At 45.6% G+C, this 15887-nt stretch overlaps 1 protein-coding gene across 8 annotated transcripts in view; it reads left to right on the top strand.

Annotated features, from left to right (window-relative positions):
- Tjp2 (tight junction protein 2) overlaps positions 1 to 15887 on the top strand; it is a 132748-nt gene that overhangs the window by 97137 nt on the left and 19724 nt on the right. For all 8 annotated transcript variants that reach the window (XM_076561450.1, XM_006977643.4, XM_042262033.2 and 5 more), the window contains 8 exons: positions 253 to 865; positions 5736 to 5839; positions 6535 to 6688; positions 8649 to 8757; positions 9613 to 9746; positions 11045 to 11111; positions 12018 to 12168; positions 15259 to 15367. In XM_076561450.1, the coding sequence (XP_076417565.1) occupies positions 253 to 865; positions 5736 to 5839; positions 6535 to 6688; positions 8649 to 8757; positions 9613 to 9746; positions 11045 to 11111; positions 12018 to 12168; positions 15259 to 15367 (1441 nt within the window). The remainder of the gene's footprint in view (positions 1 to 252; positions 866 to 5735; positions 5840 to 6534; positions 6689 to 8648; positions 8758 to 9612; positions 9747 to 11044; positions 11112 to 12017; positions 12169 to 15258; positions 15368 to 15887) is intronic.

Genomic DNA, 15887 nt, shown 5'->3' with positions numbered 1-15887 from the left:
TAACTTCCTGAGGGTTTTTTAATTGTCCTTGGTTCCTGATTGGAACCCTGGGGCTGGGAGGGTTGGCAGGGATACAGATGTTTAAGGGATGTAGGTTTTTTGTATGTAGGTCATATATATATGACCCGCCCACTCCCTCCCACACGTGGAAGTCTAGAGAGGGACAGTTTCATTGAAGCTGGAACCAGGGCCATCGCCGTCCCGGTTCTCTCCGTTTGCACTGTCCTGCATCTACTCTGTTTGTCTGGACAGGTGGTCAAGAGGCCCCGGAAGGTTCAGGTGGCCCCGCTGCAGGGCAGCCCCCCTCTCAGTCACGATGACCGAGGTTTTGAGGTGATAGATGAATTTGATGGCAGAAGTTTCCGCAGCGGCTACAGCGAGAGGAGCCGGCACAGCAGCCACGATGTGCTCAGCCACAGCTGGGAAGACAGCAGGGAGAGGGGGCGCCCCCAGCAGCGCACGCAGAGCCGCGAGCGGGAGCGCAGCCGTGGCCGGAGCCTAGAACGTGGCCTGGACCACGAAGACTATGGGCGCAGCCGGGAGCGCAGCCGTGGCCGGAGTCTGGAACGTGGCCTGGACCGCGATTTTGTGCCCCGGGACCACAGCCGTGGCCGCAGCATCGACAGGGACTACGACCGAGACTATGAGCGCACCTATCACCAATCCTATGAGCCTGACTATGAGGGCGGCTACAGCTCATCATATGACCGCAGAGCCCAGCCGGAGCGCCGCTATGAGCGCAGTCACAGCCGCGAACACCTACGTTCCCGGAGCCCCAGTCCTGAGCCTAGGTCCCGGCAGGAGCACAAGCATGATCCAGACAGGCCCATCGGGGTCCTTCTCACCAAAAGCAAAGCAAATGAAGGTAGGCACACATGATGTGGGAATACAAGCAGTGCCGCCAACATCACCTTGGCGCTCGCTCGGCACCTGGTGTTCTGAACCCGCAATACCTGGGGGCTCATTTAGTTCTCAGAGCCACATTATGGGGGCGTTACTCTTGGGTCCTTGTTCTGTGGTAAGGAGACGAGTCGCAGAAAAGTCCACTGATCTGGACGCGGGTGTCTCAGTGGCTTTGCTTCAGAGAAGTAGCTCACCCGTACTCTTGTTACATTGAAGATTCCCAGCCTCTCACCTGCCCTGGGAACCAGAAATTATAGAGTCTGAGTGTGAACAGGCTCAGCTGGCGAGCTTGGCGCTTCTCTGGGTGAAAACTCAAAGCAGAAGGCTGTACCCCAGCTCATCTAGATGGGAGTTCTATTCTAGGCCAGGGGTGGTGTTGAGTAAATAGTCTTAGTTAATCCCCCCAAAGACCTTGGTGGTAGGAGGCTCATTCCTGTGTTACAGGTCAGGGGCTTCGGTATGTATGTGGAGGCTGGCTCTGGCTTAGTCTGCTGGCCCCACACTGCATTCCTGGAGACGCGGGCACACTTAACCCCATCCAGGATTCATTTAATTCTGTGCAGTGAAGCTGTTAGTACTGTTCATAGAGGAGGACTCTGAAACACAGGAAGTAGGGAAGCCGGAACTCCCACTTAGGGGATCTGAAGCGAGGAGATGAACAGGAGTTGAGCCATTTCCAATCTTGGGTCTTGTCTTCCTACTTACGCATTTTCTTACAATATAACTTTTGTCTCGTGGGTTCTCTCACTGTTCTAGAAAGAGAACGGTGAATGCAAGGCGGAAGATTCGGTTTGTAGCTTGAGGTTTGCGTTCCTGAGTTTTTCCTACTGAAAATAACTGGAGTAATGAAAGGTCAGGAGTAGGGTACCTGGAACACGGGGCCTGTGTAAGCTGAGGTGGCACCGTTGCTGAGGAGAGGGGCATCCCTGTCAGCAACTTTGGAAGCACGAAGATTTCACAGAATCTTGAGAGCTATGTGTGAGGGGACGGCCCTTCACTGGTCTCCAAGCTGGATCCAGATTGAAAGGTGGAGGCCAGAGAAGTTTTGAGAGTGAGCACCAGGCAGGGACCTCCTTCCAAGAGCTCTGATCCATTCTGAGGGACGTTGGTATTCAGTCCTTTCCTCCTCGTTCCCTGTTTCCCCCTTGTCTCTTCTTTTATGCCCTCCTGCCATAGGAACAACCACGTATGTCATGCAAGTGTGGGGGTACCTTGAATTAGTCAGGGCTCTGTAAAGGGACAGAGCCAATAGAATGAGTGAGCGTGCGTGTGCGTGTGCGTGTGTGTGTGTCTGTCACTATGTGCGTCACTCTGTCTGTGTGTATACTCACACACGTATATAAAGGGGATTTCTTACAGTGGTTATGGCTGTGGTCCGGTGGTCTGACAATGCTGTCTCTGACAGAAAGGCCAAGAATCCGGTAGTTGTTCAGTCCATGAGATGGGATGTCTGTCAGCAGGCACAGTCTGTGCTGGAGTCTGGGAGGTGTTCAGTCTACATTGGAATCTGGCTGTAGCAACAGGCGAAAGTGAACTGGCCAGTGAGAGTGAGGGCAAGCAGGCACAATGTAAAGGCTTCCTTCTTTCCTGTCCTCTTATGTGGGCTGCTACGAGAAGATGACGCCCAGCTTTAGGGTGGGTCTTTCCACCTCAAACAAGCCTAGTAAGAAAAATCCCTCGCTGGTGTGCCCAGCAGCTTCTGATTTAGATGATTCCAGATACAGTCAAGTTGACATGCAAGATTAGCTACCATATACCTACATATAAAAACCTGAAACAGAAATCTCATGGAATATTACTTATTCTGTGTGATGTACTGAGAGTTTCCATTGCATTGACATTTTAAAATACTGTTAGGACTTACTTCATTAACTCAAGTCAAGACCCATTAATGAATTGTGACCCATAGTTTAAGACTGTACTGTTGGGCTAACATTGAGATGACTCAGTGCTTAAGACTTCCAGAGGGCCAGAGTTTGGTTCCCAGCACCCATGCCAGGGAGCTTACAGCTGCCTGTAACTCCAGCTCCAAGGATTCTGATGCCCTTTTCTGGCCTCCAGAGGCGCCCACACATGTGATATACATGCGCATCCGCACACACTCGTGCACATGCACACACACAAATAAAAATAATTCTTAAAAAGCAAATCATTAAATAAAATGAAGACATTGTCCAATGAGACTGCCCAGGCCATCTTGGTCTTAATTAAGTGCAGAAATAAAGGGATTGTGTTCCTCTCCTGATGGAGTGTTTTCCTTTTAACCATTTTATTCCCCAAACTTGGAAATTGCTTAAATCGCTTTTGGTAGTGATAAAGATCAAACCCAGGGCCTAGTGTATGCCAGACAGGTGTTCTCACCTGATTCCACTTTAAACAACAACAAAACCCACTCTTTAAAATTATTTTATTTATTTGTATTTTATGTGTATGAGTGTTTGTTTTGTTTGAATGTATAAAAATAAAACTAGAGTGATGGATAGCTGTGAGCCACCATGTGGGTGCTGGGAATCAAACCTGGATCCTCTGGAAGAGCAGCCAGTGTTCTTACCCTCTTAGCCATCTCTCCAGCCCCTCCACTTAAAAAATACTTTGTATAATTTTATTGATGAGAGGAGCATGTGTACAACAATGTTTGCATGGAGCTCCAAGGACAACGCCATGGGAGTCTTTTCCTCTCCTTTTACTGTGTGGATTTCAGGGACTGAACTCACTTTAGCAGTCACCTTTATTCACTGAGCCATCCCACTGGCCCCAGTTCTACATTTTTTAAAGATTTCTTTTTATTTTATGTATGACTGTTTTGCCTGCATGTGGGTGTGTGTACCACATGCATGCTTGGTGCCTAAGGAGGTCAGAGGAGGGCATCAGATCCCCTGGAACTGGAATTACAGATGATTGTGAGTCAGCATGTGGGTGCTGGAAACTGAACCTGGGTCCTCTGCAAGAGTAGCAAGTGCTCTTAACCACTAAGCCTTCTCTCCAGTCCATGATTCCACTTTTTAAAAGAAAAAAATTGCTAAGATTACCCTGTATCTCAGCTGTTTCTGGCTAAGGTTACATGAAAAGGAATCTTCTAGGAAACACAGTAGGCAGGAGTTACTATCAATTAAGAAGGAATGCCACCAGCTCCTGTCACCAGACACCTTGCTGGCTATCAGAAGCTGGTCAACTGTTCATACAGATGCCCATGAAACTATTTGCAGACATGCCTGTGTTACATTAAGAGCATTATTAAGCTTCTAGGCGGCTAGGTGTGTAGCTAGAGTTTTCCTGCCTTGCCCACAGTCAGGACAAATCTTTGTCACCCACCAGTCCCACAGCCGCTCAGACCCAACCAAGTAAACACAGAGACTTATATTGCATACAAACTGTATGGCCGTGGCAGGCTTCTTGCTAACTGTTCTTTTATCTTAAATTAATCCATTTCTATAAATCTATACCTTGCCATGTGGCTGGTGGCTTACCGGCGTCTTTGCATGCTGCTTGTCCTGGCGGTGGCTGCAGTGTCTCTCTGCCTCCGCCTTCTGCTTCCCAGAATTCTCCTCTCTCCTTGTCCCACCTACTTCCTCCCTGGCCACCTACTTCCTGCCTGGCCACTGGCCAATCAGTGTTTTATTTATTGACCAATCAGAACAATTTGACATACAGACCATTCCACAGCATAGGTGAAGTGTTTATAGGTAAGAAAAGTTAGACTTTCTCAGCGCTCTGTCCTGGGGCTGTCGATCTAACCAGTGGGGCTTTGTCATCCATAGTAGAGATGTGGTATCCCTAGGAGGGTGTGGAGTGTACCTCAGTACTTCTTTTTAGTTGTTGTGTGTGGTGATGCTAAAGATGCACCTAGTGGCTTACAAACATCAAATGTTCACTGTACCATTGAGGATTATACAACAAAGCACTTTGTGTCTTTGTAATAAGATCAAATGCTAATAAGTTTCCTGTAGTTTATTAAAACTGATTTTAAAATGACTTCTTTTGGAATCACAAGAAGGTACTTTCCCTATATAGTAAATTTTTTTTTGGAAAAAGCTACTATTTGTAAGCATGCAGGTTTCAGTCAGAACACTAGTAATAACTTAACAAATTGAATGTATTTGCTCTCAAGCTTGCTTGGGATGCCTTTCAAAGTCACTATAGTTCAGCATTAGAATGTGTCTTTTTAGAGGCTTAGCAACCAGCGTCAGAATAGTCTATAGAACACTTAAAATACTGAAAAGTGTGCATCCCTCCTAGATGTGGTGGTGGTTTTTTTTTGAGTACAGTTCACAGTGCTGTGGACTGTTAGGACAATGCTTCCAGGATGGCTCTGCCCCAGCTTAGAGACCTGGGCAGTGTGAATTATTACCGATGACATACACTGTGTCCACAGCTTCCTGGGCCAGCACAGTTTCCTACTAAGATGGATGGAGCAGGTTGTTGTCACCAGCCTTTACTTGAAAAGTGTTTCCGCTACATCAGGCATCCACACAGCCTTCACCCGTTATGAGTCTGACCAGTGCTAACATTTTGCAACATTGTATTCATCTCTCCTGCTTTTTTATTGTTTTTTTTTATTTTCTACTTCTCTTTATCCACTTCGTTCTCTGCCTCCAACCCATTCTCCCTCCCCCCTCTTCCTCCCTCCCTCCCTCCCTCCCTCCCTCCCTCTCTTCCTCCCTCCCTCCCTCCCTCCCTCCCCACTCTCTCTCCCTCTTAAAGATTCCAGGCCAGTTTAACAGAGTATCCCATATAAAAACTAAATTGTCATAACTGCTTGAAATAGTCTTCCAAGTCAGCCTTAAGTTTTCGGAACAAGTTGAGAGTGTGTGTGTTCGCTGTCTGTCTTCTAGAGTATGGTCTCCGGCTGGGGAGTCAGATCTTCATCAAGGAAATGACCAGAACAGGACTGGCAACCAAAGATGGCAACCTTCACGAGGGGGATATAATTCTCAAGGTGAGAAGACAAGGTTGGGGAGCCGCGTGTGCCTGCATGCATCCTAGTCTGCGCTCTCACATCCACACCACGGGACGGACTATCTGAGTCCCAGTGGCCAGGAGTAGGGGAGAGACAGGGGGAGCAGTGTGATGAGGTGGTCTTTGTCCAAAGAACAAAAATAAACTAGTGATGTGGCTCGGGAGCCCTGCTCCCTCTCTAACCCACCCCCCAAAAGTAGTTTAAAAGGGAAAACCAGCCTTAGAGGCTATACTAATTTAATAACCAAGAGAAAGCCTTAGGGGGCACGTTTTCCTTCTCCCTGTTGATTTACAGTTTAGGATCCTGTACCAAGGGAAGGGGAGCCTGGGAACCACTGATCTGTGCTTACTGAATGCTTGGGAGTTTTTTAAAAACCTCTCCAATCAGGAAGCATGTTACAGCTGTAAACCGAGCTGTCGTCTCGAATTGGAAGTTAAGTAGACGAGCAGAGTAAACTAACTGTACTCTGACTCTTCTGTGCCAGCTCGGGGCGTGTGCCGTCACATTTCATTTAAAGGATAATTCGTTTTCATTCAGTCATCCTGAAGTCTTTATCCGAGTATCTCAGCAAATTCTTTCCAGTTCTGTAAAGGAGAATAGGTATTTTTTGTTTTGTTTTTCACGTAGCTGTGAATAGTTGTCCTGAATAACATGGCCTTTCTCCCTATACACAGATCAATGGGACTGTTACTGAGAACATGTCTTTAACGGACGCTCGGAAGCTAATAGAAAAATCTAGGGGGAAACTGCAGCTTGTGGTGCTGAGAGACAGCAGGCAGACCCTCATCAATGTCCCCTCCCTCAATGACAGTGACTCAGAAGTAGAAGGTAAGAAGGGGGCCTGTGTGCTCTCTGGGTGTCAGGAGGGCCACGCCTGAAGGCAGCCCTGGGCTGGAGGGGCAAAGAAGGCTGCATTTAAACTTTGATTTAAAAAGAGAGGTATTCCTGGCTTGTTTGTTTGTTTGTTTATTAAAGTGTCTTTCGAAAGTAGATTTCTAGTAGGGAATTCTGGTGAAGGCCTCTTCATTAGGCCGCTGAGAACAGAACTTACTAATAACATTATCATAATATGCCAAGTGCTCATGCAGACACTATTCAAGTGTAGACTCTTGTGCTTTAAAAATGACAAAAGCCAGGCATGGTAGTTAGCTTTAATTCCTTTCTCAGGAGGCAGAGCCATGGCCAGACTGGTTTACCTAGCAAGTTCCAGACCAGCCCTCAAAGAAAGAAAGAAAAAGAAACCAAACAGCAAGAAAAACCCATGCTCCTGGGTGTGTCTTCCTTTCTTCCTGAGCTTATTCTTTCTCTTAACTCTAGTGCTTAAAACCTGTGTGTGTTAAAATCTATTCATAAATTCCAAATCTGCTTAAGGAAAACAAGGCTGTTAGTATCTCCACCTTCAGAAGGTGGTGTGAAACATGTACGTTACTGAACCATCAGTCAGAACGGCTCAATGTTACGGTACATGTTGCTTGCTAACATATGCCCCTGGTCCTGCTTGTTGTCACTGTTTTAAACTTGGATAAATGCATTTATTCCAGTTTCACACGTTATTTGCAAAAGAAGGAATCAAGTGCAGTAACTGCCTCTTTAATACTAATAAACCCTGCAACTGCAGGGACCAGCTCTGCGAGTTCCTTCCTTCTCAGAGCAGGTATGGAGTCTTAGAACTGCAGAGTAAAGATTGCTGCCTTCCCTTCCAGGGATGTTTTAGAAAAGTCACATGATTAGGACTGCAGGAAAAGGGTTGCTAATACTCCCTCACAGGCATAGCCTAAAAACAATGTCAACTAGAAGATGGCGTCTTGTAAGACTTCCAGACTGGGGATGTAGCTCAGGAGAAGGCCTCCATGTGCATGCTTCCTGAGGCATGATTCCATCCCAGACCCAGTTGGCTTTTCCACCGGTCCCTTGTTCAAACTACAGGGTGAAAATAGCATTGTGGGCTGGCGAGATGATTCAGCAGGTAAAGGTGTTTCCCTGAGATTGCTAGTGTGAACAACATGCTTGGTTTTGAAAGTTACTTTCATTTCCGGTATATCAGAAGTCTAATCAATTCATCTGGACTGAGCATAGTACAGGAAAGCAAAGAGATCATGGCAGCCAACTGTAGTCGTTTACAGTTTATTTCCTTACTGTTCATCATGGGATCCTCTGTACGGCATTGCTGTCAGGGACCTTGATTCCAACAAGATCCCTAATGCTTTGAATATACATTAAAAGATGAGGTGCACTGCTTTGCCTGGCAGTTGTGGTTTCTCTAACCTCGGATTCAGGAGATCATGGGTTGAAAATATGTGAGGAAAAGAGTCTAGAAAGTTAAGGTTTCTTTTTCTTGTTATTCTATCAACAGTACAGAGTGACCACTGTTGATATGGCATTGACAGGATGTTATGGATTGTAGATGAAATAGGCAGAGAATGTGGATAGGCTGCATGCTGACATCTGGCATCTTACACAAGGGACTTTTAATCATCTGCCGAGTTTCGTTGGGGAAATGGTTCTGGAATTAGTTTCTACATACAGTAGATGCAGAGGGAGTCTCCACTGTAGCTGGATTGTGGACCCCTTAAAACAGCTCTGGAAGCAAGTGGGATGAGAGAAGTGTACCATCTGAATTAAACCTCTTCATTAAATAATGTCTCTCTGAGAATTTCTTTTTCTCCCTTAGTAAAAACAAAAACCTGCTAAACTGATGGCCTTCCCTCATGCTTCCTGCTCAGAGACTAGTGTAATTTTGGGCATGTAGGTATTTTACTGAAAAGGACTTTTCTTATTTTGAAACCAGATATCTCAGAAATAGAGTCCAACCGATCTTTCTCTCCAGAGGAGAAGCGCCAGCAGTATTCTGATCAGGATTTTCATTCCTCCAGCGAGAAGCTGAAGGAGAGGCCGAGGTAAGGCAGTGTGGTCTTTCGTTTCTCTTAGTCGCTGGTGAATGCACTTGAGTGTGTATTGTACATGTGTTATCTACTGAGACATGATCTGTAGTAGAATATTATTTTATGTTGTGTTACTTTGGTTTATGTTACATTTGTTTAATATGTTTCATATGTGAAGCTGTGTAAAACACCTGATGGTCTAATAAAGAACTGGCCCGTAGCAGGGCAGGAGAAAGGATCTGTGGGGCTGGCAGGCAGAGAATATATAGAGGGAGAAGTCTGGAAGAAGAAGAAGAAAATAAGAGGTGGGGGAGTGAAAAGAAGAAGTAGCCAGAGATGGAGGAGGACTCCAGGGGCCAGCCACCCAGCTATCCGGCAAGCCATGGAGCAAGAGTAAGATTTATAGAAGTGAGAACAGGAGGGGTTGGGGATTTAGCTCAGTGGTAGAGCGCTTGCCTAGCAAGTGCAAGGTCCTGGGTTCAGTCCTCAGCTCTGAAAAAAAAAAAAGAACAGGAAAAGCCCAGAAATAATTTAAGAAAAGCTGCCAAGAAACAAACAAGCTAAGGCTGGGCATTTATAAAGCTTCCAGAACTGGAGAGATGACTCAGTGGTTAAGAGCACTGGCTGCTCTTCCAGAGGTCCTGAGTTCAATTCCCAGCAACCACATGGTGGCTCACAACCATCTCTAGTGGGATCTGATACCCTCTTCTGGAATAAAGTTGTACATGCAGATAGAGCACTCATTCTTTAAGAAAAAGAAAAAGGAATAATCCTCCCTGTGTGATTTATTTGGGAGCTGTGTGGCAGCCCCCCCCCAAAAAAAAAAGAGTAGAAAAACCCCAACAACAATGATCATGGTATGTGCTTCAGTTCAAGAGAGGAAACCTCAGGCAGACTGTCCAGGATGGGTGCCACACCCACTCCATTTAAGTCAACAGGGGACATCACAGCTGCAGGTGTTGCCGAGGCCAACAAGGAGCCCAGGCACCAGGAAGAAACCCCAGGTAAGGTTTTAAGGGTGTGTGTGTGTGTGTGTGTGTGTGTGTGTGTGTGTGTGTGTGTGTGTGTTATACACAAGCTAGTTCATGTTAAGCCTGTGCACTGAGTTCCACTGCTTTAAAGAATTGAGTTCAGCCGGGCGGTGGTGGCGCACGCCTGTAATCCCAGCACTCGGGAGGCAGAGGCAGGCGGATCTCTGTGAGTTCTAGGCCAGCCTGGTCTACAAAATGAGATCCAGGAAAGGCGCAAAGCTACACAGAGAAACCCTGTCTCGAAAAAACAAACAAACAAACAAACAAACAAACAAACAAACAAACAAACAAAAAAAAGAATTGAGTTCAGAAATATGTGCTTGGTATTTCCAGAATGTGGATGAAAGAAAGCAAAATTATTTGTAAAGTAGAAGGGGGCCTCTTTATTTTTCTCTTTTCATGTGGGAGGTACCCTTTTTACTATCATTGGAACTGGTCACATTTTGACATATTTGAGTTATAGTCCTTTTGCCCTGTCCACAAACCCAGCATCATCACCCTACTCCTTACCACTCTGAAATTATCATCAGAGCTCTGGGTACATAAGCATTCCTATGTGGGCAAACATGGTCTTGTTCTCAGGCCGTAAAAGGTGCTGCCATGTACCTGTGTACCTTGTGTTTTGGGTGTTTTTGGTTTTTTTTCTCTGAATTGGAGAAACCATGATGACTGCTAATGTCTTAAAGTTAAGCTTCATCTTTAAGTCTTTCTCTCTCTCTCTCTCTTTTTTATAGAGAAATAAAAATGAAGACAGCTTAAGAAAGGGGAAGCCCTTGGGAATGGGAGTGGGCTAGTGAGCAGGGAAAGGTGTGTGCTGTTGTTTGATGGGATAGTGCAAGCGTGGCATAAGACACACTTGAAGCCTGTGGATTTTGCTCTCTTTATGTTAAGAAAGAAGCTCCTGCAGGTCTGGATGATAAGGAAAAAGGGTTTTGTCTTGTTTTGTTGTGATTTGTTTTCATGGTGTGGGGCTTGAATCCACAGCCTCCTGCATGTGTGGCAAAGTTACACACTTAAGCTCCACCCCTTCAGTCCACACTAAAGTTTTAAAATCCATAGTGCCCGGGGACGGGAGAGATGGCTCGAAGGTTAAGAGTTTTCCGTCAGCCTTATGGGAGCTCACAACCCTCTGAAACCCTATTTTCAGGGGATCTGATGCCCTCTTCTGGCCTCCACACTAGGCATTCACATGGTGCATATATATGTATGTAAAGAAAAAAAAATCTCTCGTATGCGTAAAATAAAACCAAATAAAATCTTTAAATTCACAGTTCCTCAACCCAGAGCAGCCCCAAGAACTTTCCTTCGTCCTAGTCCTGAAGACGAAGCAATCTATGGGTATGCACTTCCGTTCCTCGTCTCTCCCCATCCACTCTCCTTCCTTCCGTAGCTGAAATCCACAGCAGTGGTGCTTTTCCTGTCCTACCCCGATGCTGAGTTTGCCTCTCCTCAGCCGCCTTTTGTCAACTCTCATTCCCGACGTTTGTAAGAAAGAGGAATCATTTATGAGAGGAGCAGAATTTGGGATTGGGTGAACCCTGTGGCTTTGGTATCTGTTTACTTACCGTCTACCTCTCCTGAGTGTTTTTCTGAGTACTTGCTTTGGTCAGATGCTTAACTCCCGAAGAGGAGAAGCAGCTCCGACTGCAGTGCTCCCATAGAGGCTGCAGGGGTGTGCTGGGGAGGGAGAAGGGGTGATGTTGTCTAGACAGCGGCTGTCGGGTTAGGACCAGCTTCCTTGAATCTGTCTACATTTGACTAAATGTTTGATGGAATAGACTTGGGAGGACATCCTCCTCTTAGGAAGCTGGAGTCAATCACCAGTTCCATCCTCTCATCTTAGACGAGCTCATATGGTAAATTCTGTATTTTTGCTCCTTTGTGGGCTGATAGACATTTCTAAATTTCATCTATTTTTTCCAGAACCTTAGGTGAAATAAATGCAATTATTCAGCTTAGTACATTTTAGTTACCAAGGGCTATTACCTTTGTCGCCGATTTGAAAGCCACCCCAAAAAGAACACCTCTCAGTTACTTAGCTTTTCAATTGAAAAACTTACAATATATAAACTTGCATATGGTGCCAGGGATATAAAATGATAGGACAAATGAGAAAATTGAGAGGGAACTTTTATAAACTGTGATATCCCTTCTGAGCTGGAAAATAGTTACATCTTTAATACCTTGATGTGAGCCCTCCATTTTAAATATTATCTTTCCTTTCTGAAATCAAACCTACGGCAGCCCGAATACCAAAATGGTGAGGTTCAAGAAGGGAGAGAGTGTGGGCCTCCGGCTGGCTGGCGGAAATGACGTCGGGATATTTGTCGCTGGCATTCAGGAGGGCACCTCTGCGGAGCAGGAGGGCCTGCAAGAAGGAGACCAGATTCTGAAGGTAGGGAAGCCTGCCTTCTACCGGTCCCTTGGGAAGTTGCTTTGCTTGACGTTTTTCAGCGATGACCGAGTTCTGAGAAGAATGCTTTCCTGGTTGCTGTAATAGTTTGGCATGCTGGGAGCCATCATTGGGATTCTTTCTTTCTTTCTTTCTTTCTTTCTTTCTTTCTTTCTTTCTTTCTTTCTTTCTTTCTTTCTTTCTTTCTTTCTTTCTTTCTTTCTTTCTTTCTTCTCTCTCTCTCTCTCTCTCTCTCTCTCTCTCTCTTTCTTTCTTTCTTGTTGTTTGTTTTGTTTTGTTTTGTTCTTTTTTTGAGACAGGGCTTCTCTGTGTAGCCCTGACTATCCTGGAACTGGCTCTGTAGACCACGCTGGCCCCGAACTCACATTTCTTTCTATTTCTATGTTCACGCACACACAGACCTTGATGGAAAACCCACATGTCATTAACTGGGGCTCTGGTGAGCACTTCTAGGCCCAAGGGAGAGGGGAGAAGTTGCAGGATCACTCAGAGAGTCAGGCTTCAGGACGCAAGGGCATACCCTGCCTCTGCACTCAGCTGAAGTGATTCAGATCGCACCTCCAGAGTGGGCTTGCCAGACCTTGCAAAGGGTCTAGGACTTTCTTTGGCTCCAGGAAGGGTCCTAGAAGATGACCTGAGTAAACCTAAGGCAACATAGGACATCGCTTCACCCCCAGCCTCCCATGCTACTGATGAAAATCTTTTCAAATGCCAGCACATGCTAATTTGTATTTGGTACATATGCTAATGAAGAGAAAACAAGTTTCCTGCTACTGGGAAGCTAGAGGTTTAGAGCTTTGCTTATTACAGTTGAAGAGGAAAATAGATTTGTCTTGTGGACAATCGTGTGCATTTCTATGAAGAGAATTCACCTAGGGCTTCAGACTCCAGTTTCTGTATAAAACACTGTTAAAGACAAGGAGAATTGCTTCTATACTCAGAGCTTTTCTAGAAAGTTCTGTTTCCTGGCATCGCCATGGTGACCAGGGAGAGACTGGTGCGTCCTGACTTCCTTTGCGGTAGTCCTCCGTAGAGGCCAGACAGCAAGTGGCCTTGATCGTCACTCTAGCTGACTACAAGATCTCTTTCTTTTCTGTAAAAGGCTGAGGAAGAGTGAGTTCCCCGAGCTAAGCAGAGGCAGCTACAAGCACAGGGAGCTGGAACTGATACCGAATCCTCCCCAGGCTCCCAGCATACCCAGCCCGCCCTGCACACTGCTCTCAGATAATGAAAGACGATATTTGTCTCTTGGAAAGGACTGCACAGTCTGACCTTGGAGTTCAGAAGCACTTGACTGTGTTCCACACTCCTTGGTCAGCCTGAAGGTCTGAAGGGAACTACGTGCATAGCCTGGCCATTTTTGTTGTTGTTGTTGTTGGGAGAGGTGGTAGGGTTTTAAGAATGGTAGGTGAGGTCTGACATGTGCAGTGTGCTGTACTGCAGCTGACCACAGGTCTTACAGACAACAGAAATATGACTGCCTTTATTTATTTCTTTTCCTGCTTGGTTTAACTGCCTCATTGTTATTTATGTGGTGTGGCTGGTATTTCTCTTTTAAAAACTATTACGGGATGGAAAAAACAAAGAGAAAACCGAACACATTTGCAGGAGGTAGGGGTGGGGTGGGGGTGGGTTGTGGTTATTGTTGTCAAATCACATGGATTTTTGAAAACTACCTCTTATTTGTGTGTGCAGTTGGGGGTCAGAACATGACATGCTTGTGCCTGTCATACATGGGGAGGTCAGAGGACACCTTTTGGGAGTCACTTCTCTCCTTCCTTGGGCACCAGGCACACACATAGTACAGAGAGACAGATACAGGCAAAGCACTCTTACAACATAAAGTAATCTTTATACATTGGGGCGTGGAAGTAGGTAGAATCTTCAAATGAAGAAATACAGATAGACAAGAATTTTTTTTTTCCAAATGTTCAACATCCATAGCCATCAGAGAAATGCAAATCAAAACCACTCACTGGCTTTCAAAGTTATCTTACAGCATCTTTCTGTAGTGTTCCCCTCAGCCGTAGTGTGATAAATGTTGTGGACTGCTTGCCATAAGGGCATATAGGCCAGCAGCTTAATGATACAGGGGCCAGTGGTCTTCCATGTAAGACTAATGCATTCTGTTTCATGAACACATGTTGAACATGTTTCTTTTGCTTTGCTTTTGAGACAGAATTTCACTGACCTTGAACTCATAACCATCCTGCCTCAGCCAGAAACACCAGGGTTAGAGTTGTGCATCAGCATTTCTTGTGTTAGATGGTTTTTAAGTGATTGGAGTTACAGGAGAAAGGTTGGATTGATCTGTGAATGTGCATTCAAGATTTTACTTGAGTTAATTTTTAAAAAGTGTGGTGCCAGATCTGTTTATCACAGACCCCACCATTCAATATTGATTATAGTTATCTGTTTATTACTTCCATATTGTACCTTTCTGGTCACCTTTTTGGGATACTTTGAAGAAAGGGAGACAGACAGAATGACAAAGAAATTCTAATCAGTTCAGTGACTTTTTTTTTTTTTTTTTTTTAGACAGGGTTTCTCTTTGTAGCCCTGGCTGTCCTGAAGCTCACCTTGTAGACCAGACCTCGAACTCACAGAGATCTGCCTGCCTCTATCTCTCAAGTGCTAGGATTAAAGGCGTGGGCCCCCACCGCCCAACTCAGTGACAGATTCTTGGTTTGTAGACTTGGCAGATGTGATGGTATGCAGAGCACCAAAGAAGGAAGGTGGAACAGTACTCAGATAGCCCAGGCCAATAGGAAGGTGCTGGGCAGGGCACTGAGTGGCAACTCTATTACAGTATAGATTTGTGTACGTCCTGCTTTTGCCCTGGGCAGACCCCAGTGGAAACAAACAGAAACTTAGGAGTTACCATTTCAAATTTCTGGTACTGCTAGGGATTAAGCCTAGAGCTTTGTACATGCTAAGCAAGTACTTGAACACTGAGATATTTCCCCAGCCCCACCAAAACCTTTCTATAACACTATAACACCACCCCACCCCCACCCCCCACCCCCACCCCCGCATGCCCCTTACTCATTTGTTATTTCTGCTTCTGTCCAGGTGAACACACAGGACTTCAGAGGGCTAGTTCGGGAAGATGCGGTTCTCTACCTGTTAGAAATCCCCAAAGGTGAAACTGTGACCATTTTGGCTCAGAGTCGAGCAGACGGTGAGCAAAGTTTGACCATCTGGTTTTTTTTTTTTTTTTTTTTTTTTTTTGAGGGAAGTGTGAAGGAAGAACGAGGTGTCTTGGACCAGAATAAGCAACATTGGCTCACAGGTGTATGGAGATTTGGGTGCTGTTAATTTTGAATTACAAATGTTTTCCCCCCATCTCCTGAAATAATTTTGCCAGTTGTGTGTCGTTTGGGGTTAAACGGCTTTTCTGAACAATGGCGTGTCCTCAGTTATGATGGAATTGTTACAGCGTCTCCATACAATGGGTGGCAGAGGCTCCCCTTAACTCTTCCCCAGTCTCACAAGTTGCTCACCTTTCTAGGTCCTCTCTTATAAAGTGGGAAGACAAGAATAGTCCCTTCCTGTTTGTGTCAAGAGATTGATGAGCAACTGTATTAGTAAGGGGTCCTCAGAGAAACAGAATCAATAAGAGATAAAGACACATTGTTACGGACTTGGTGGGTGTGAATGTGCAGGTTGGTGAGTCTCATGTTGGGCAGGGTGAGCCAGCA

The sequence above is a fragment of the Peromyscus maniculatus genome, chromosome 1 (genome assembly GCF_049852395.1).
Source record: "Peromyscus maniculatus bairdii isolate BWxNUB_F1_BW_parent chromosome 1, HU_Pman_BW_mat_3.1, whole genome shotgun sequence".
NCBI classification, from domain to species: domain Eukaryota; kingdom Metazoa; phylum Chordata; class Mammalia; order Rodentia; family Cricetidae; genus Peromyscus; species Peromyscus maniculatus.
This window is presented reverse-complemented; position numbering and strand designations above follow the sequence as displayed.